The sequence below is a fragment of the Camelus bactrianus genome, chromosome 26, assembly GCF_048773025.1.
Source record: "Camelus bactrianus isolate YW-2024 breed Bactrian camel chromosome 26, ASM4877302v1, whole genome shotgun sequence".
Lineage (NCBI taxonomy): Eukaryota > Metazoa > Chordata > Mammalia > Artiodactyla > Camelidae > Camelus > Camelus bactrianus.
In genome coordinates, this window is record NC_133564.1 from 17,040,860 (window position 1) to 17,062,348 (window position 21,489).

General features: G+C 38.7%; 1 protein-coding gene across 25 annotated transcripts in view; it reads right to left on the minus strand.

Moving 5' to 3' along the window:
- Positions 1-21,489, minus strand: part of SORBS2 (sorbin and SH3 domain containing 2) — a 185,841-nt gene that overhangs the window by 14,762 nt on the left and 149,590 nt on the right. For 18 of the 25 annotated variants that reach the window (XM_074353270.1, XM_074353269.1, XM_074353274.1 and 15 more), the window contains 7 exons: positions 15,137-15,225; positions 13,723-13,769; positions 9,702-9,816; positions 9,491-9,619; positions 7,818-8,021; positions 4,194-4,970; positions 2,238-2,432 (listed from right to left, as the gene is read on the minus strand). In XM_074353270.1, the coding sequence (XP_074209371.1) occupies positions 2,238-2,432; positions 4,194-4,970; positions 7,818-8,021; positions 9,491-9,619; positions 9,702-9,816; positions 13,723-13,769; positions 15,137-15,225 (1,556 nt within the window). Of the gene's footprint in view, positions 1-2,237; positions 2,433-4,193; positions 4,971-7,817; positions 8,022-9,490; positions 9,620-9,701; positions 9,817-13,722; positions 13,770-15,136; positions 15,226-18,186; positions 19,768-21,489 lie in introns of all 25 variants that reach the window. The other 7 variants (XM_074353291.1, XM_074353292.1, XM_074353287.1 and 4 more) reach the window with 2 other exon arrangements.

The following is a 21,489-nucleotide window of genomic DNA, read 5'->3' on the forward strand; positions in this document are numbered from 1 at the left end:
TTTCTAACAAAACACATATAAAGAAAATAGGGCTTTTCTGGCGAGAATCATAAAATATAATTAAATACAGGATATTGTTCTAACTCCCAGGATCTTGTGACTATTTTGGTATCCTTTCAAAGCAAGATTTTTGATATGACAGTGAATAAGCTAACCTTTCTTACGTATGAGCATATTTTATTTTCTTTCCATTTATGGACAAGACCTAACGAGGTACTGTCTGGTATTTGATTTGGCTTACAGGAACTTTAGCAGGACCCAGGAACTTTTAAATAAAAGCATGCGGTTTTCTTAACCCTCATTTAAGAAAAATTTCATAATAACTAGTAAGTGCTTGATCTCATATCTTTAATCCCTGGGGGTGAATTTTTCTTTAAGGGCTGTGGCAGAGAACGCTTGATGTTCTCCAGTATCCTTTCTCTTCGTCATTCTCAGTAGTGGAATCCTGGATGTTAGGAAGGCACGTGGACATTCTGAATAAACTCTATTTTTCAAACTTCCTTGTACTTAGATGTGCTCATGTGGTAAGTTCTGACAGATGGGATATGTATAATTTTTAGAAAATAGCCTTCAAGGAAGAAGGCATAAGCTCCCCTCATCTTTTCTCCTTCCTGCTGTCTGGAATGAGGAAGGGACTGCTGGAGCTGCTGCAGCCACTTTGGACCATGCAGTGGAAGCTTCTTGTTGAGCATGGTGGTATGCCAAAATAAAATGGAATCTCCTGGGTTTTCTAATAACTGTGGAGCCACATATCAGCCCTGGATGTCCTACATTTATGCATTAAAAATATATACTTTTACCTTGTTTAAGCTATAATTATTTTGAGTTTTCTTGCACTGCAGCTGCCCCAATCTTGACTAATACAGGGGTTCTATAAATGTCAAGACTCAGAAAAAAAAGTAGCTGTTGGAATGATGTGGATAAACAGCTGAGATGAGCTTGGTTCTTGCAGGAGAGTAAACCTGATTAAATTCTGGTTTTGTTCTTGCTACTACAATGCTGAGTATTCCATGTCTCTAAATTAGAGAACTATGATTCTCAAGTTACTTGCCTACTTACTGACTAAGCATAAAGGCTGAAGAACAAGTAGGGAAAGGCAAGGGATAAATATTTTGGCCTTAAAAAGAAAACCGCAGAGAGAGGAAAAAAGGCAATTCCTAGCCTTAGACATTATCTAAAGTATTATTGTTATTATTTAAAAAATTTCCTAATTCCTACCAGCTAAGAGAAAACCTCAAAGGGCAAAGAACGATTATTTTTTTAAGGTATATTACGTTTTCTCAAAGATTCCTTTTCTACATAAGATAAAATTCATAGATGGACTATTTCGGTGGGTCGATTTGGTGATGGGCGTTTGGAAGACTGTGTAAATGGCATTTCTCAGGTTTTGGTGCTTCCTAGTTGAAAAACATGACTACTTGCACCTTCGAGTTTTTTTTTGTTTTTTTTTTTTTTTTTTAGCTGATCTGCAGAGGCTCTCATTTCAGGTTGAGAAGATTGAATGTGATGATGAGTCATTATTTGAAGACCTTTTGTCTAAAGGAAAAGGTTTCAGGATCATTTTGAACAAAGAAGTAAAACTTTTCTGTGATGGATTGATTTCCTTCTGTGGTTGTCATTAAATCTCTTTCCAAGGCCACTCATTAATTTTGTTAAAGATCCTTTATTGTGGTCTCCTAAGAGGGAGTTAAATACCAGCAGAGCTGCCAGCCAGCCAGCAAGTCTTCGAGTTGGGTGCTTTGTTAACTGCTGGAAGAGAAGCCTCCTTCCCGCATCCTCATTAATTTAACTTCAGTTTCGTGGAAGAACAGGGCTCAACACAGTCAATGCCAAAGATCGTGAGCCCTCAGGCTCTGCTGAACCTGCTGCTTGGTTGGAAAACTTGGGAGGCAATGAGCCCACTAGAAAGTGACAGAGGATGACAGGCACAAAACTGATGCCTTTGAATGGGATGGTTCTCTTGCTGATCCTCAACTTAAAAAAAAAAAAAACCCTAATGGTTAGTTTTTATTCTTACATAAATCTTAGTTTGTTTTTCTCCTCAATCTACATATAGCTGCTATGCAGATATATCTTTTAAATTTTTGAACAGAGGCCATGCTAATGATGTTAAAAGTTAGCAACCAATATTTAATGACCTTTTCGATCTTGTAAGATGGCACAAGTCTAAATACATACATCTAATTAATTAAGTTCATTGAAAGACATGCAATAAACCACACTCAAGATGCAGTTACCTTTAATTTTGGTGAACTTATCTCCTGTTGATAAGAGTATTTAGGGAGGAGCAGAGATGAGGAGGGCTGGGTAGGCTGATAAAGTGTAGGGACCAGGTCAGAGCCAGTGGCCAAGGAGGAATGAAAGGGAGGGGAGGAAAGCAGACAGCTGGGAAGAGGTGTAGACGTTCGCTCTCCCGAAGAAGATGAAGATGGCTTAAATATTGAGGAAAGACAAGATGTGGTTATGCTTATGTTCAGAACAAGGCTACATGGTTTTTAGAGAATATCTCCCACAGCTAAATAATTTGAAAGTTACCAAATATTCTAGGGTGTGACGTTTTTCTTGCTTTAAAAGCATTAACCTTTTCTTTTGAATTTGATTCAAAATCCCTAATGGGTATGGTCAGTTTCATTTTTTTCTGATATAAGCATGTGGAGATAAGAACCCCCACAGTCTACAATTTTATAATGTACTTATATGATGGGTCCTTCTAAACATGTAGGAAAAAAGTATAAAACCCTGCAATGATTCTTTGTAACTTGTTTGTGAAGTAGTTCACAATTTACAGTTAGTTTGTTACAAAGTGAGGGAAGTTATGCTCTCTGCCTGTGCGCGCGCCTGCGTTCAGCAGAGCCCGAGCTGGCTGTGAAACTCACCCCCTGAGTCTGAACACCACACCGGCCTGCGGTACTGCCTGCAACAGGCAGTGGCAGTTCCTGGGAACCAAGCCACATATCCACTCACATCTTAAAACTGATTAAATTGAAGGGAAAATTAGTTATTTAAGTAACTGACTTACAAACATGTTTGACTTACTGCAGTGAATGAATGATCTCTATTATTGAGCAGTGTGTTTATTTTATACAAATGCAGGCATGCTTGGTTCTTTGTCCAGATGACATTTTCTCACCTGGTTGGGGAACAGCCAAGACTCGGGGTTTTGTGGGTGTCCAGTGACCTTCTGAGCACTCACCATATTTAATCCCAAGAATACTCTGTATAGGACATCTACATTTGTTATTGGTAAGATCTTAGTAGGAAATTATGGGATTTTAAAAATGATTTTCATTTTTAAAGATTTCTAAATTGAGGAGCCATGGAGGAAAGTGACTTACATAGTGACATAATATAAATCATTCATTTTGGTTCATAATTTCAATATCTGCCAGTAATCATATTTGCTTTTTAATTCACAGATTATGTGTTTGAGATATCAAGGGGTTTTCTTCTGTTGTTGTTGTTTTTTTAAAGAGAGAGACCCTCTAGAGCTAGAGATTCAGAGTATTTTCCCTCTTTATTGATTAAAATCATTGCCCAAGGTTCTTTGTTTGTAAAGTGAAAATGCAAGACTCAACTCTTAAGTAGTCCCCAGCATCAAGAAATGACTTCTTCAGAAACAGTTGAAAGGGAACTAGGGTATGATTTTTCCTTTCTGCTCGCTCTTTCTTTCTCCCTTTCTTTCTTTCTCCCTTTCTCCCTCTCTTTCTTTCTTCTGCTACTATATCAAGGATATACTACATAGTTTTCTCCTCCTGGAGGTGAACTTCTCTTTGTGTGTATCAATTTCCTCATCTCTAAAGTGGGGATAATGTCTGATAATGTCTAACCCATCCTGTTGAGTTTTGAAAAGTAAAACATGGTAGCGTTCTTAGAAAACTGAAACTCAGTAAGAGCTCAACTATTAACTATTATGATTCATTTTAAAATTAGAAAGACTTTAAATTATAAAGAATGTTTAAATCTGGATTGATAGTAATAAGTAAATAATGGACTCTATCACGTATTTACATCATCTTATTGAAGTCTGGTGTGTTGCTCTCCATCCCTCCCCTCTCACCTTATATAAGGCTTGTGTTTCTTGCCTGGAAGACTTCTAAGGCCATGTCAGAGTTGATGTTTGTTGATATGGTTAACTACTAGCTAACTGTAGTGAGAATGGTTAGTTCTTCAGGAGTTAGGCAAAATTAGAATACCTCGGTACTGGTTTTTGCTGCATTGCTGTCCTCCTGAGGGGTCCTAGGATCTGTGGGGCTGGCTACTGGATATTTTATGCGGTCAGGTTCCCTTTCCTCTTCCTCCTCTTCAATGTGCAGGCATGCTGTCACCTCTGTGCCATCATGGCCGCACCACAAGGCGTCTGGTCCTTGAGATTCCGGCCCTCTTCGGATGCCTGCCGTAACCCCCTCAGACATCTCCTCATCTTCCTCTCCAATGACAGGGAGGGTTTTGGACAAGGGACCCAGATGAGTATGTGCGAGGCTCACAAACTTATCACCTAGGACTTCAGGTACTTTTTCAGGGCTTGCAAAGCCCTTTCTCACTTTTGTCAGATCCGCAAACTTGTTTAGAGGAGTCTTTCTCGGATCCTGAAGTGGCGTTGCTGCAGGAGGCAGGACCGCAGCTGAGGTCACACCCGCTTGGGGGAAAGGCAGCGGAGAGGAAGGTGATTTGGCCGGTGCAGATGCGGGAGGCAATGGGAGGAGAACAGAGGGTTCCTCCTTAATTTCAAGGCTGATCTCCTCTAGGAGATTTGGTTTGGCTTGGTCAGCTGATAAAGCTACAGCAGCAAGCTTCTCTAATTCTTCCAAGAAGTTGTCCAGAAAAGAAGGTGGTGTTGGGGCCAAAGGCTTTGCCGGTGGACACTTGGCTGTCAGGGACAGCCACCCCTGGGCGAGTCCCTGGAAAGCACCTCTATCTGGGCCAGATGAAACTTTGTGCAGGGGAAGGGGGACAGGTTCACTGGAAGCCAACTTAGAAATGAGCAGGGATTATGAAGTTAAAAAAACCCATGAAAATAATAATAATGCATCAAAACACAGAGACAGACAAATGCAGAAATGTATGATAGTGAATATAAAAAATATTTTATGCTGTGGTCTAGATTTGATGATATTTTGCTAGATTTAAATACATAAAATCATTAGCATGGTAATTAGAGAGCTAACTGTAGAAATGAAACTCTACTAGTATTTGGAATAAGTCTTAAATGCTAGATGACAAGATAAAGCTGTCATAGAGATTGTAAGAACAGACAGCAAAATCTTAAGAGATTTAATTTAATAGACTACCTCTTTGAAACTAGGTTTCCAGATACTGATTTAGTACAAATGACTCTGAAATAATGTGAATGTAGAATGAAAACCAATAACTAAACCTTTTTTATTCCCAGAATTTGTTTAGTGTTCTTTCTTCCTGTGCTAAATCTTTTGACCTGCCATCATTTTCTCACTTACGTTTTGCAAGGTGGTTGTCTAACATAGGGCATAAAATATTTCTACGTCATAATACGTTGACACATTTCTAAATGAGTAAGTTCTGAAAAAAAATTTCAAGAACAGAAACCCATGATCAAAATGAGACTGAACTTATAGAACCACCACTTCAACGTTAAAAAAAAAAAAAAAAAAAGACTTGGAAGTCACTGATAACGTAGAAAGGGAGCCTGTGATGTGAATGGGGGTAAACTTCTGCTAGGACTTCCACGCCCTCTTTCTCGAGCCTGACGTTTTGTGTAAACCAGTGGAGGTCTAAATTATGAAGTTTCATCTCCTGAACATGAAACATACTTCTGTATATTTTAATATTATTGCTGTATTTTGACTATATTGAACAAAACAGAATTTTCATGTAAACTTATTAAAAGCAGCTCCAGACGTGCTGCCTAGTAACCTTCTAATACATTTATCTATTGCTGGTGGACCAGGACCAATGCGACACGCCACACATGTGAAGGCCTTGAACGAGGCTGGTGGTGGAAGACATTTTACTTTCGTCCTTTGCAGGTAGATGGTTTGGGTTGGGAAAGAAAAGATCTTCAAGAAAGATTTGGAGATGCACTTCCTAGCTTATGGTTTAGGGTGAGCTTTCACTCGTGCCCTCAGCACTCTTGGTCGGAGGACCTTGGTAAGTGTCTGTGCAAAGCGCATTCTCCACCTCACTTTTGATTTCTGTCTCCCATGATGGGAATGGGACTTTAATGGAATTTATTTAGCTTTTTAAAGAAGGAAATGTGATGTCACGTCACCATGGGGTGAGATAAATGAGACGAAGTGTCGCAAAACTCATGTGAGCATCCTTACAGAAGATTCCAGACTACAGGCTGCATAGCACATCTAGTGCTGGCAATATCCTGCGGCTGAGGGAGAAGGGTCTTTAAACCCCATTACAGACATGACACCTGCCGCTGCTACTGCTCAGAGCTTTTACCGCCACAGTCACTAACAAACATGTTAACAGGTTCGAAGTGCTCAGCTTTACAATGGGGCTTGGTTCTGCTGAAAGTTAAATTAAGTATCCTGAGATAACCTCTATCACAAAAATATACCTTTAATACAAACATCAGATAATTATCTTGTCTTCCCAGAGCATGAGAATTGGATTCTACTAGACTAAAAGCAGAAAAATCAGAAACAATATCAACTCATATATGTATGTACATAAAGATCGTATGTCAAGAAACATGATGTGTGCCCAAGAGTGATTCATAAATTACAATGAATTCCTTCCTCTGTTTGCAAATATCGGTTAGAAAATAGGATATTTAAGATTTAGTGTACTTTGGGTGTCATGGTTTAGAAGTACCTTACAGTTCTTTTTCTGAAAATGATTCAGTTCAACACTACCAAGAGGTTTCCTTCATTAAGCCAATGACATCATAGCATAGATTACCAGTTGGGATGCAACCGTTAAGTGTTTTTTTTTTTTCAATTTATGGACATAAGCTTTTCAACATATTTTTTCCCCAGCAGTGAGACTAAAACACTAATTAGTTATTAGTGACATTTGTACATTTCTCTGTTTATAAAATGTAAAATCTGGTATTCTAAGAAAAGACTTAGGCAACTGAAAATACATTTAAATCATATTCACAACAACGATTAAAACATTGTGATCTAAGATGTTACATTGCCAATATTAATTAGGACATTATGGAAGAATTTCTTAAATTTTAAATAAGCCTTTGTAGATATGTGCTTATTCTTTCTTATAAACTTTTATTTGAAAGTACAGTTGCTTTGAGATTTATCTGGTAGTTCTTTTAAGATGACTGCATGGTCATACAATGGTCATATATAAGACAAATCTATGGATGAAGATTCTTTCCTGTTTATCAGTAGGAACTACTAAAGGAAAGATGCTGATCTCTAAATGCTGAGCTCTGGTAGAGAAGCAAATATACTAAGCATGATTCTGGAAAAGTTTATAAGCAAGCAAACAAAGTTGGAAAGCCCCAAACTGTTCCATTATCCAGTGATAAAGGATTGAGAGTAATGACCCAGCACCTGAAACCCAGTCTTCAAAGAAAAATAGAATAAATAAAAAGGCTAGCCTTAGCCCTTTTAAAAGAAAATGCTTCTCTTTAGATAGTAGATTCTTTAGGTAGTTTCCCTTTCTGTAGCTTAAACCTTTATGCCAGCACCCATAAGAAAAAACAGAGTATACTGACGTGACCCGGCACTCACACCTAGAAACATAACGTGTAAATCTTCGCTTTGCGGTAGGTAACGATGTTGTAGTCTAATGCTCTAAAATCACATACTGATGATCTTACTGCAAGCTCCTAAATATTATATTAATATTCTAGGATGTCTTCTTACCTTGTTTGAACTTAAGCTGTGGATTCTATCACTAGAATAGCTGTGGGGTATTGGCGGGTCCGGGTAATCCTCAGCACCTTTGGTTGTGTTCTTCTTGATGACTTCTACGTAGGAAACAGGGAAGATGCCTTGTCTGTTGGTTCCTGGAATTTTACCTTCATACCAGTTTTGATCAACTCTTTTAAGAAGAATAACTCTGTCTCCCTGTAATGAATATTAGGAAAATGCATTATAAATAGAGATATGATAACATAAAAATTATAATTGTCGATGTTTTCTAATAAACAATAGTTTTCCACCTGGGAAAGTCTTATACCTCCGGTGTTTTGTTTTGTTTTCACATATTGAAATTTAGGGACGTTGTTCTGGCTTGCACATGCGTTAACTTGATTTTTATGCTAACTAAAAACAGTGTGTTTTTGGCCCATCAGACATACGTTGTACATCTGCTTTAATTATTAAAGAAAAGGGCACATTGACTAGAAGAATGTACATGTTAAACTAAAGATTTTGATCAAGATAGACACATACATGCATATATTACGTAGATTAATGCATTATTCATATAATGGAATATTATACAGAAACTAGACAAAGTGAATCAGGCCTACATGTATCAATATACAGAAATTATAAAAATAGATGTTAAGGAAAAGAATAAAGTTGCTGAATGATAAAAGTTTTCTGTAATTTTACTCATTGAATAATGTATATATTTAAATATAAAAATATGTATCTGTGTAGGTATGCATGAGTATATTGCGGGTATTTATGGAATAAAATTACCTAGTAACATTTTATTTCTTCAAAAATTTGAAGCATTGTGGTAAAATGTTAGCATTTAAAAATCTTTCTTTTAAGAAATAAAATTATTGACATATGCAAAAAAATAAATAAACAAACCACACAAAAACAAATGTGTAGATATGGAGGACAGAGTAGTGGTTAAAAAAAAAAAAAGATTAAATGTCTCTTCCGAGGATGCCAATGCTAGTCCTCCCCTGACGATAAGACCCCCTTCCCAGGTGCCAAGGCCACGCTGACTCGCCGTATGTGTGCTGATCTCTGGGTTTTCTTTTTTGAAACCTTGAAGGAATGTACTGACTTGTTAATGTTCTTTGTGGTAACAAGATAGAAGACTGTGCTGGAAACCATGCTTCTCCCGAGCAGCGCCTCAGAGCAACCCAGGAAGCTGGCTTCTGGGCTAGTCCTCAGTTTGGCTCAAATAAAACTCTTTTCTATTCTCCCCAGAAAGAAATGTCTTCTTTACTTTAGGACCATTTGATTCCAAGATAAAAGAGAAGTAAATGTTGGGACATCTCTTTTTTTAAACTTTGAAAATAAGGCAGCAGAACAAAAATACTTGGAAGTGTGTTAAAGTGCTATTTCTTTTGCTGTTTTCACATGTGCAGCTCCTGACATTCACCCCGTGGCTCCCCTCGACAGGCTTTGGAGCCTCCCAGGCTAAACCATGGAGGGAAGGTGTCTCTGAGAAGCTGTGCCTCCCAAGGCGGCCTCATTGGGAAGGAGCGGTAGGTAACTGACTCGGGGCAGCCTCACAGACTCCTTTGCAGAAAATGAGGAAGACACAAACACGTCTAAGGCAGAAACGACCTATTTTAGTTTTGAAAATACACAGCCTCCCAAATGCACCAATGAAGAGAGCAGGCTACCTTTCTCAGCGAGAGCTCCACGTTTGTGTCAGCACTGAAATTGTACTTGGCTACAGCTTCTCCGATCTCTCCGGGCTGGGCTGGGGGAGGTGGTCTCGCTGGCTGCGCTTTTTCAGGAGGTGTGAGTTTCTACAAAGGAGAACAGTTATTTATTCTCGACCTGTGGTGACTCTGGAAACCACCACGTAACAGGGAAGGGGAAAGGACTTACCTCCACGTACGAGATTGGGAAAATGCCCACTCTCCCGTGGTGCTCTCCCTCATACCAATTTTGATCAATTTTCCTGAGGATGTAGACAGTATCTCCTTTCTTAAATGACAGCTCCCTGGAAGAAATACGTTTAAATGTTTTTCTTGATGTATAGCAATTATTCTTAAGATCAGTATTTGCACTAGATCTGTATTTTGGCTGGGAAATATACTTCTGATATTGAAAAATCTGTCAAGCCCAATTAGATAAGGATTTTTCTTGAACATTTTTAGAATTCACTTGTACCATTTTAACTTAGGAAATGATTTCATAAAGGACAAGTATAAATGTCACGTCTGATTTAAATCACAGGCAGATTAATATGAAATTTAAAGGCAGGGACAGACTATTGCTAACTATTCATTGGTGTGTAGTATAGGAGTTGTGAAGCTTGACATAGTAATAGATTCATTCTGCACTGATTACTCGTTACGCTGCACTAGTTAGCTAGTTACTCACTTCTCTCTCTCTTTCTGTCTTCTTTTGATATGCTGAAGCTTACAGTAGGGAAATCAATATCATTTAGCCTTAGCACAGAAGTGCCAACTTGAGAAAAAGTTTTATTTGTGGATCCTTGAAGCTGGTTGACAGGCATTTAAGTAGAATGTCTTGATAATGAATTTATTTTGTGAAACAGAAGAGATTTTGTACTTTTATTTTTCAGTGAGGCACAAAGATAAACATTTTCTTAATTGAAGTATAGTTGACATGTAACACTACATTCGTTTCAGGTGTACCACATAATGGTTCAATATTTGTATCTATTGCAAAATGATCACCACAAGAAGTCAAGTTAACCCTCGTCACCACACGTAGCTACAAATTGTTTTTCTTGTGCTGAGAACCTTTAAGGTTTATTCTCTTAGCAGCTTTCAATTATGCAATACAGTATTATTGACGACAGTCACAGAGACAAATGTGTTTAAAGTGCAAAGACATGCACAGATTGCTTGTGGCCTCCTTTACATCTTTTGTTTTTTAAAAATAAAAATATTTTCAAGATATTAACTACCCTTTTCCATTTTGGCTGTTTCTAAGGAGACAGTGGGTAAATTTGGGTATTTAATTTTAGGTTATAAAGGCATTATTCATCAGGAATCATTTATGCCTAAATTCTCACCCTCACTGCTTCAGTTTTTCATGGCTTCATCCTCCAGGTAATTGTGTCCATGTTATTTTGCTTCCACAATTGTATCTTGTTGGAGGGTACTTACTTTGGCCAAGAGCCCCACTCCCCCACACATCTGCCTTCCCACTCCCAAATCTATATTTTTTTAGTTCAGAATCTTGAGCTGGCTCATTTATGTGTGCAGAATATATAATGGAGAGGGGTTTATATCAGATGTAGAATATTTCTCATTGCTTAAAAGAATTAATTGAAAAAAATACCACTGCATAGTAAAAAGAATTATTACACATTTAGAAGTGCTAAAACCTTCACAATGAAAATGTGTTAAATTTTCAGTAGCCTTCAAAACGAAAAGGATTCACATTCAAACACAATACTTCCCTCTTTTAGGCAAGTGCCTGATGTAGAAAATAACACCCAAAATGTTTAATATTTACAGTCCAGCAGTTTTATTTATGCTAGTTACGGTTTGTTTCTGGAAATGAGACTAGGAAGCTTACCTTTAAAAAAAGAAAAGTAAATAAGAGACAACTAATTTATTTTTCTTTTAAATATGAAAGGAAAACTTTTCTATGTGTGAAGACTTGTATTTAAATTTGTGAAGCCATCAAGAAAAAGGACAGGGGTTTTACTCTCCAGTTTTCAAAATTGTGTCTGTCTCATCTCAGGATTTCTGAGTCCCATTTTGATAAGTTTGCTCCACCCCAACCCCCACCACATCTGAATAGGGCCACTGACAATCTTTGGGGCTGGCATTGTACCTCTTTTTCCTATTTAACAATCAAGACATTATGTTTAGTGAGTTCCTTAGGTATATTTTTAAAATTAAACTTCTTGTATAAGGTAAAGAAGGATAGCCTTTAAAACAGACAGTTACTTAAAACAGACATATCTGTCCCTTGTTCATAAGATGTCAGGCACAAAAAGCACTCACATCTCTTGTGGGACATTTGGTCCTGTCCAAAACATCCATAAGACATTTGGTCCATGACAAAAGGTCCTTGATATTTCATCCTGTCCGGAACCATTTGGCATGGACCAAATATGCTCATAGACATTTGAGATAGGACCAAATTTCAAGGACGTGGCGTGGACCAAATGTCTTATGGATGTTTTGGGCAGGACCAATGTCTGCTAACCCTCACATCTAGCTAATGATTGAAATGACTTTAAAGTGTAGCTAGTCTTCCTGTAACTTTCAGGGCTTCTGGGTGTGTGAGCCTTTGAGCTGCATGAGTCATGCATAACCTTGAGTTTTGTGTCAGGCAGGGAGCGGTGTGGGGATGATGGACAATCCCTCTTTACATGTCCTGAGAACAGGACAAGAGGAATGTGATTAAGCTGCCATTGGATAAATTTATTGATGGTATGAGGGAAACAATTTTTTTTCCCTCACTAACACTATGGGATGGCTTCCATGGACAATAATTCAGTCCACTTCTCTGAAAGCTTATACGATTAGATTTTGTTGGTTGAGGAAGACCTTTGTGAAAGGGAGGAGTGGTGCAGACAACCCTTCAGACAGGCTGTGCCCTCCCTGCGGGCAGCTTGTGGGAGGGTGGGTTTCCCTGAATTTTTGCCAACTCCGGGCATTCACGATGAGCACGTGGCCTTGGAGGAGGGTGAGGGGCTTAGCACTTGGAGCAAACGAAATCCAGTGACACTGTCAACATTACAAACACATTTCCTCTGCACTGCACCTCATCTTTCTTTCCATGCTTGTTTCTAATTAAGGTTTCTCAAAACACCTATTCCTCAGGGCTTCATACACGTAAGGACACTTCTGATTGATTGTCACAAAGAAGAAGTGAAATTTATATGTTTTATATCATTATTTTATAAAACCGACATGCCTCGCATGAATTATCACACCATATGCAAAGAATAGTAGTTAGGATCAGAGTGTAGTAGAAACAGAGCAGACGTTATTTATCCCACCAAAAAAGATGTATGCTTTCCTTCAGGATTTTTTTTAACCCCAGATTTCAGCCATGTTCAACATCTTCACTTCTAAATAGCATTTTCTTATTTAGTTCATTCCCAAAAACTGAGTGATTTTATTTTTATACATCTGCCAGAGACAGATTCTACAACTATTCATTAATATAACATGCATTTTTATGAATAAATGCTTTGGTTATTATATATATCCAGTCTAAACAGCACAGTGTAATTTAATGCCAGTAGCTTGAATTCTAATGGAGACTAGACTTTCTTAGGTCTGTGACATGGGCCACGACAGAGCTGGAAGACTGCTGCCTGTTGAAGCCTACTCATGTGCTTACTACTGGCCTTCCACATGCCTAACTTCCTAAAGAAAAAGGGTGAAAAATAAAAAGTTGCAACACAGGAGTGTGAAAACAGCAACATCAAAAAACCACAGGATAGAACTTTGTTCGGCATCTCTAAGCTCTGAGTATTGAGAAGTAGGAGACCTTCCTACAGAAGTCTTTGTGCACCATTCTAGTCTTTAAATGCAAACTATCTTCGATGCAGTTGGATAGCATCAAGTTCTCCCACTCAGCGCTAATTACTCCCCCACACTTTATTTTTACTTCATTCTTGACACGAAAATTCTAGAAGCAAAGATCCTTAATTTCGTTTTGTTTTTTCCTATCCTTTTGGACTCATTGTGTTCTAAGATGTTTAGTGTAATTTAAAACCCAGTGTTTCACAACTAAACTCAAAATGAAAATAAAATTACCCGCATCCCAATTAATTCAGAAGGAACCGTTTAATTAGAGTAGATTAGGTCTTCTTTCAAACTTAACACATCCCATTGCAATATTTATCTTTTAAAGTATTACTAAAGTATTAAAAGTCAACTTAAATCATATGATTTATCTTACTTACTTGGATGTCTGAGCCTTAAAATCGTAAACAGCTTTTGCAGGCAGTTTCTGAAAGGAAGGAAATGGTTAGCAATAACTTAAAATTTGGGTTTCCTATAGGAAAGCATTTTCATGTGAATTAAAGAAAAATGAAACCTCAAGGAGTGATTAAACATATACAGTGTAAATCATGTATGCAATTTATCAATAAATCGATTAGTTCATTTAGATATTTAAACTATAACAGGAAAATAACAGGTAATATTCGACATAACTGTTGAACATCATATTTCGTCTTAGGAACTGAGGTAATTTATCCCATAAAATGGGAATAAGATGCCTGCAGAGGATTTGGTCGTAGGATAATTTTGGCTTTTCCTGGGATAATTGTTGGGGGTCAGTCGCTGTATGCCCTAAGTATTGACCCAACTCCTTCTGAATTATAAAAAAAAGAACTGGAAAAAGTCATGAGGGAAATCATCACCTCTTTTACTGAACACTTATAGTAGCAAAGGACTATTAGCCAGTTGTCAATGGGAGGCTAGACAGTGGCCAGAAGTATGGGCTTGGTCACCTTGCATTCCCTGGAGAGCTCAGGAGTTCTTCAGCACGTGGGAAACCAGCTGCTCACTTTGAGTCAGGATATGATGTGACACGTGCCCCTCTGAAGCTTTGGGGCCCACAGATCTGCCTCGGGCACCTGTGGCTACGACTTCTGCTCTTTTTCCCTGATTCCACTAATGCCCTCACCTCACTCTCTTTCCCTGTGATTCTGGTGAATTTTGGACAACTTCCTGACTTCTTTGGGAGTCCCAAAGGTAGGGACTACATCAGACACCTGTAAAGATCCTTCTGGAGTAGCTGCCAGTCTAAGACCAGCCTTCAGTTTCTATCACACCTTTGTGGGTCCAAGACAGTAAGAACCAGACCTCCAGCCCTGGCTCAGGACAGTGGACAAAGAGCTAGCTGGTAGGTGGCTCTCAGGGGCAACGGTGGTTTTTTCCCCTCCCAGGATTCTCTCCAACAAAAGCAGGTGAGCAAAAATTATTTCTGTAGGATTTGTATTGACTTGTAACATAGCTGACCAAGGGCTTTCCCCTACATCACTGGGCCAGAAGTTCGTACAGGGGACACCTTCTTCCTCCAAGGGATGGCCCAGCTCAGGACTCTTTTAGACCCAGCTGTTAATCCCTGGGTGTCAGGTCAACACCCACAGAGACCTCACTGTCAAAACTGGACCACAACTAGGGGAGACCTACAACTAGGCTCCAAGTGCAAACGGCTGCAAGTCCTTTGCTCAGGCTCCAGGGGAAAGTGTTTGTAGTTTCTCCGTTGTCATTTGGTGTTTTTAATCTGGCTTTGGATGTAACTTTGACTGGCAAGTGCTTTATCAAGCATATTGTTGAAAGAGACTCAAATGCTATTAAATGGACTACCTCTTTTTCTGGAGTTCCTCTTCTTTCCCTTGGGGCGCCTCTCCCCAGGTCAGTCAGGGCGGATGAGTAACTTCTAGGGGACTCATGGTCTATTGGAAAGGACAGGGCCAGAGTCAGTATCCACTTAATCAAAAGCAGACTTGTTTAGCCATGCTCCTTGGTGGCAACTCTTTTCCTCTTCAAATTGAAGAGACATCTCACTGGAAAACATGGGTCTAAAACCCATAGGTAACTATAAAGTTGTGGTATCAGACACAAAAACAGAGCATTTCAAGAGAATAAATACCCACGGTTGCAGAAGTGTTATGCTCGTAAATAGAAATATAATTGTTACGCTGCTGACATAATTCTACTGAGTACCCAGTATAGACAGTTCATAGATTTTTCACCTCAAGGATTCCATACTTTCTATACTTTTTGCCACCAGTTTATAATGGCTGTAATAGGGCCTATACAAGATGGAGAACATAGCAACAATTTATGAAAACGGAAACATTTTGTGGCACAATTTAAGAATGTAGTAATGAAAAAGAGAGAAAAAGAAAGTGTGGTGATGACAGAACTATGGTCATGTCCCTCCTTTCCTGTTTTTAACTACTTACTGAGTCTGAAGGTGTCATCTTAAGGCTTAAGACTTAAAAGGCCATTATCTATTGCTTTCCTCTGTGCTCAGCTGTCTTATCAGAAAGTAAATATTTATTCCGAGAAACAAGGGGATAAAGAGTCTCTCAACAGAAGGTGTCATATTAGTTGTCAAATTGCTTATGACCTAACTACTGCGTTGTTTTCGTTCACCATAAAACAAAGTATAAATAATTAATTACATTACAAAATCATGATTGCAGACTATCTCTTAATAATATCTTGTATCTTTTGCATTTATATGTGGAAGTGTTAACTAAAGGCTAAAAGTATTCGAGTAGTCTATGTTACAGAATTTTACCAGTATAACTCGATCAAAATTTGTAAGTTTTTTCTCTTATTCCTTCAATAAACTTAGTTATATTAAATTTAAAAAGCATTAAAAATAAAATACACCCATCTATAAAAGAATGACTGATGCTGATCCATTAAAAGAAAACATTGCTTAAAGGTTTTGACTGCTTCGACTATAAGGAAGAATTGTCTGCTCTTAGCAGCTGGGATGTCAGTTACAAGACATATAAGGATAACTGTCTGCCTCCCTGTCAGTGGTGAATTCCACAGTCTTTAGGTTTAGGGAGGCAGCATGGCCACAGATATTTCAAGTAAAATTTAACCAGTTATTTTCACAAATGCAAGAGGATTATGTGCAGTATATTTTCCATTTTTAATTAATATACATTTATGATTGTGAGGGCTTTCATAGTGATCATAAATTTCAAATTATTTTTAGTAATCCTTCAAATTTAAACTATTTTTGGATTGGGCTAAAGAAAATTCAAAATTAAATATTTTATTAAAAAACAAAATACCCTTTAAATGCATTTCAAAACCCTCTCAGATCCTGTTTCAATATTGTACTCTATCGGTACAGAAAGTTTAGATACGATTATATTAGGATATTGAGTAACTGGAAAAGGTAGCTAATTTATTTAAAAATTAGGTTGCGACATGTCTCAATCAGTGAAAATTTCAAATTGTTGACATTGATTTAAAAATTTGCATTTATTGTTTTTGAAACATGTTGTGTAGTATAAATGAAAGCAAAGGGAAGTACGAATTAGATAAAAAAGTCTGACTGGTAACTAAAAACTGGGGCCATATATATTATATTAATATGAAACCTGAATTACATTTCTTTTTTGCCTATAGAGATTATATTCTTTACTGCAAATTGTGAATTACAAGAGTTTGAATCTTGTTTCCGCTGCCTACTCTCTGTGTGACCTCGGTCAGATTTCTTGTCCTCTTTGGGTCTCAGTTTCCTCCACTGTAAAACAGTGCTTACAGTAAAACCTGTCACATAGGTTTAGGTCCGTGTGAAGTAGAGAATGTATGTAAAGCACTTTGCAATGTCTGGTGCCTAGAAGACTGCTGGCAAGCCAAGTTTCAGCCTGCAATATTCATTCTAGCTTCTGGAAATTTACATAGTAAACAGATGCACTTTAAGCATTAATGAAAATGACTGGATAAAATATCAAAACATCCTCTGTTCTTCAATTATGTAAACCTCAAAAAAAAATGTTCTCTGAATTTGAATTGCTATTTGTCCTTGTGTTCTACTTCGAGGGTTAATCCATCTATGAAAATGAAGTTGAGAGTCACTTTTAGCCTAAATAGTCTAATTCAAATGTCAGTATAGGATTGTTTTAGCAGAAATAGAAAATATGTTAATTAAATAATGAAAAGGAAGAGAACATGTATACACCGAATGACGGAAACGAGACTTTTATAAACACAGCTTAAAGATATATTCACAAAAATTTTATCCCAATTGTGTCTTTTAAATGGAGGAAGTTATTTATCAAGTCCTATTCTCTTTTAATCATCCATCAATTACTATATTACATATTTCAGTTTTGCTTCCTAAGTGTTCTGATATAGTGTCTTCTATACAGAATGCCAGCAAATTATTTATTGAGTGGATGACTATAAAGTTAATATAAGAATCAGGAAAAGACTATTTGTTAAACTACTGGTTTTGATTCATTTTACAACAACAAAAAAGAGTCAATGCAAAGTTGTCAGTCTCTTAAGGATACTGATACTCAATTATAATTTCTGCCTTGAAATCCTTTTAAACTGGTGAAGGAAGTTTAGTTTGTTGTTTCATGTAACAGTTGTTTCAACCCTAATGTCAAGCTACAAAATGGTTTTCCCTTTCGATTTTGAATGAGTAAATTTTTGTGAATTGAGGAGCACTTTAAGCCACATCAGGTCCAAGTTTCCCACAAGCAAATGAGATCTACTCAGTAAGACATGTTTGCACAACAGGCATTTGCTTCACAACACGTAATGATGTCAAATGGTCTCACAGCTTAAGAATGATGAGATGGAGGAATGGAAAATGAGAGAGCTGGAGGGTGGGTATCTGAACCACAAGGGAAAAGAAAGAAAAGCTCATCCACCTTGGAGGCTCAGCACACTCTCATGGTCTTGGGGGTGGTAGTTGTTGTTGGTGTCGTCCTGGAAGGAGGCGCTGTGAGGCATGCTCCCACAGTCGTTCTGGTACAATGGACAATGAATAGCACCATCTTGAGGCAGTGGGTGGAAAGGCTGGTGCACGGGGCTCCTTTTTAGAGCTTTGAGTGAGGAATTCCTTTCGGGAATATCCGGCAGCAGTTCACTGATAAGACGGTGCAATATACTGTTGTCTGGCAAACTTCCCCTTCTCTTTTCAGCCTTAATTTGGTCACAGATGTCTTTAAGGGCGGAGTCCAGAGCCTCAAATACGGATGTTTTACACTTTGACTTTTCTGTCTGTTTTTTGGGAGTCGAATTCTTTTTCCTCCGGAAAGGCACAGGACTGACCAGAAATGCCAGCTTAGAAAGGCCAGGGTCCATTTCTTGTCTTCTGGGCTCCTCAATGTTTTCATGTTTAGCTCTTTCGTGTTTCAGCATTGTGGTAAATCGAGTGTAGGAGGCAGGGCACCTGCCTTTGCAGGAGCTGATGAGGTGCCGGTGATGATGGTGGTGATGGTGATGGTGATGGTGGCTGGATCCATAAAAACTTTCAGAGGACGTGAAGGAAAAGTGATCAAAATCACTCTCACTGCAGAAGGACGATCCTTCTACATGAATGTAATCGCTGTGATCAGATACAACTCCATCTTGGTCGCTGTCGGAAAACTCCACGTGAGCTCTGGGCTGCTCATCACTGGTGACCTCAATGTGGATTGGCACCAGGGCTGTGGATGTGTAGCTTCTTTGGACCTGAGAAGGGTGTCTGCTTTGATTTTCTTCCTCCAGCAAAGACTCGATGGAAAATCGCCTTTGGGGACACAAACCGTTTTGTTGTGTTTCTAGGGTTATAGGAGATAACATTTCATCTCCTAAATTCGGCATGGATTTTGACTTCTGAATCAACTTCTCAAATTCAGAAATGCGGGTGGGCACCATGTCCCTGGGCACCTCCTCGGTGGAGGACTGGCTCCACCCATGGAGCAGACCCCTGTGTTGCTGTTCCTTTTCATACTGCATTATCCTCGACTTCACAGAGCAGATCACCTCCGAGTTCATCAGATCCTTGCGGTTGATGCGGTGCATCTTCTTGTACATTTTTAGGAACCCTGGGGCGTCGTGGGCGGACCTGTGTCGAAGCCTTGATCTGCTGTTACCGCGGCCCTCCTGGATGTAGGGGGAAGCCCAGGTCATGGTGCAGCTCTCCTTGGAGTCCTCTTCGCATAACAGAGAACCCATACTTTCCGACTTGGTTTTCGGGTCAGGGAAGCTGTCGCAGTCGTCATTTAGGAGGTCATCACAACTGCGGGATTTGATCTTGGGGGAAACCGTTTCTTCAGTGCTGCTCCAGACCTCTGCGTTTTGCCGGGCCATTTGCCAGCCGTTTTTGAAAGTAATGGCCCTCTGTGAGTCATGGGGGACGTCCAGATGCTGTCTGTAAGTGTCACAGTAATCTAACTCGTGCGAGGGGTTGCCGTTGAGCCCTGAGTAACTGCAAAGGGGTGGACACATTTTGCTATCGTCCCCACCTTTTAATCCAGGGCAGCGTGGTGGAAGAGAGACGTTTGGAGAAGTTAAAAGGCTCAGAAAGAGGAGAGCGTGTCAGTTAGCATCAGATAGCACAGCAAAGAGAAAGCAGTTAGTGGGGGTCAATCCAGACACTGACTGTTACACATGTAGCTTCAACTTTAGAGGAAAAAGTCTGATTCTAAAGCAAGGTAATACTTTTTCAATAAATGTAGCTTTGTAGGTATTAGAGTTAATGGAACCATGTATAAAAAGTAATTGGTGTAGCTAATACCCCTATTTCTGTTGCATAATTCATCCATCTTTCTGCAAATTTGGTATGTCAAGAACACAACACTACCTTGTAAGCTAATAGCATGACCTGTAGTAATTTAAAGGTTTTGTAATTAATACCAAAAATGTTGAGTTTTAATCAGCTCAATAGGGTCAGGATTTGAGTCTTATTTGATTTATAATAATAGAGAATTAAAGAGTAAGTTATAAATTTACATTTAATTAATATTCCCATAACCATATCAAATAATTTTTCATGGGCTTTAGATAGAAAAAACAAGACAAAATATTTTCCAGAATTGTAAAATCAAGTTCAGTTGCTGTGAACTATTGCTGCTAATGTTTTTTCAAGGGAAAAAAAACCCCAAACCAGCACCTCCTTAAACAAATAATTTATCTCTTAAATTTCTCTGCCTTCAACCTCTTATTAGGCAGATTCTCATAAGGATACCTGGATATAATGCAAAACTTTCCTCAGAGGTAAATGCACTTGCTTTTTTCCAGGAAGGATCTTTTTAAAAAACTCATGTGCAATATAATAATGTAGAGCTAAACCTGACCTCAATTCCAGGTATCTATGGAAATAGTCTTTTGTGTTGCTGAGTTGATTAATAAACAAGAGGCCAGATTACATCTAATGGGACATTTTCCTCTTAGAAATAAGCGTAGTGGAGGAAAATCTCTCTACTAATATCTCCTGCCTTCCCCAAGTTCTTCAGAAGTGGGTAAGCACATCGAGTAGCTATGTAGTGTTTGGAAAAGGAGGTTGACTTAACAATCCCTAGGATAAAAACGAATATCTAAGTTAATCAGAATCCTTTAACTTTGGGGTGGTATCTGAGCATAATGCATCAATGGCATTTCATGACCTGTTGGTTTCCTTAGGATATTTGTTTGTATAAATGAGTAGAATCTGATAAGGGTACCTCTGTTAATTTGAGGAATGGTATAATGAAGGAGCATCGCTCCCCCTGAACCTTCCAGGAAGTATTCACAGCTTTACTAGGTGGGGACAAAAGCCAGTGCCATCCCGAGCCCAGTCATCAAGCCCAGCCTAGCTTTTGCACACAAACCAGCTCTTAGCTTTGCTTTTACGTGGTAACACTTTCGGTGCCCACATTTGATACGTGTAGCTCAATCTTTGCTGCCTTAGGGAGACGTCAGTTACAGCTCACTTTCTTCACACATTTCAGATTTCTTCTCTCCTCTGTCAACTCCAGAGGACTGGAGGAGACCTTGGGCCCCCAAATCCCAGGTACTTATGGATGCTGGTTCAATCCCAGGTCTCTGTCTTAGGAATATTTCTGTTATAGCTGCAGTAATGCATTAAATAGTATTTCAGAGACTTGAAGGAGTGATCGCTCCCCTTCAACACAACTCACTGAAATTTCCAGAGAGGAGACAGGCCATGCAGGAAAATGGCCTGATGGTATCTAAATTTTACAATTATG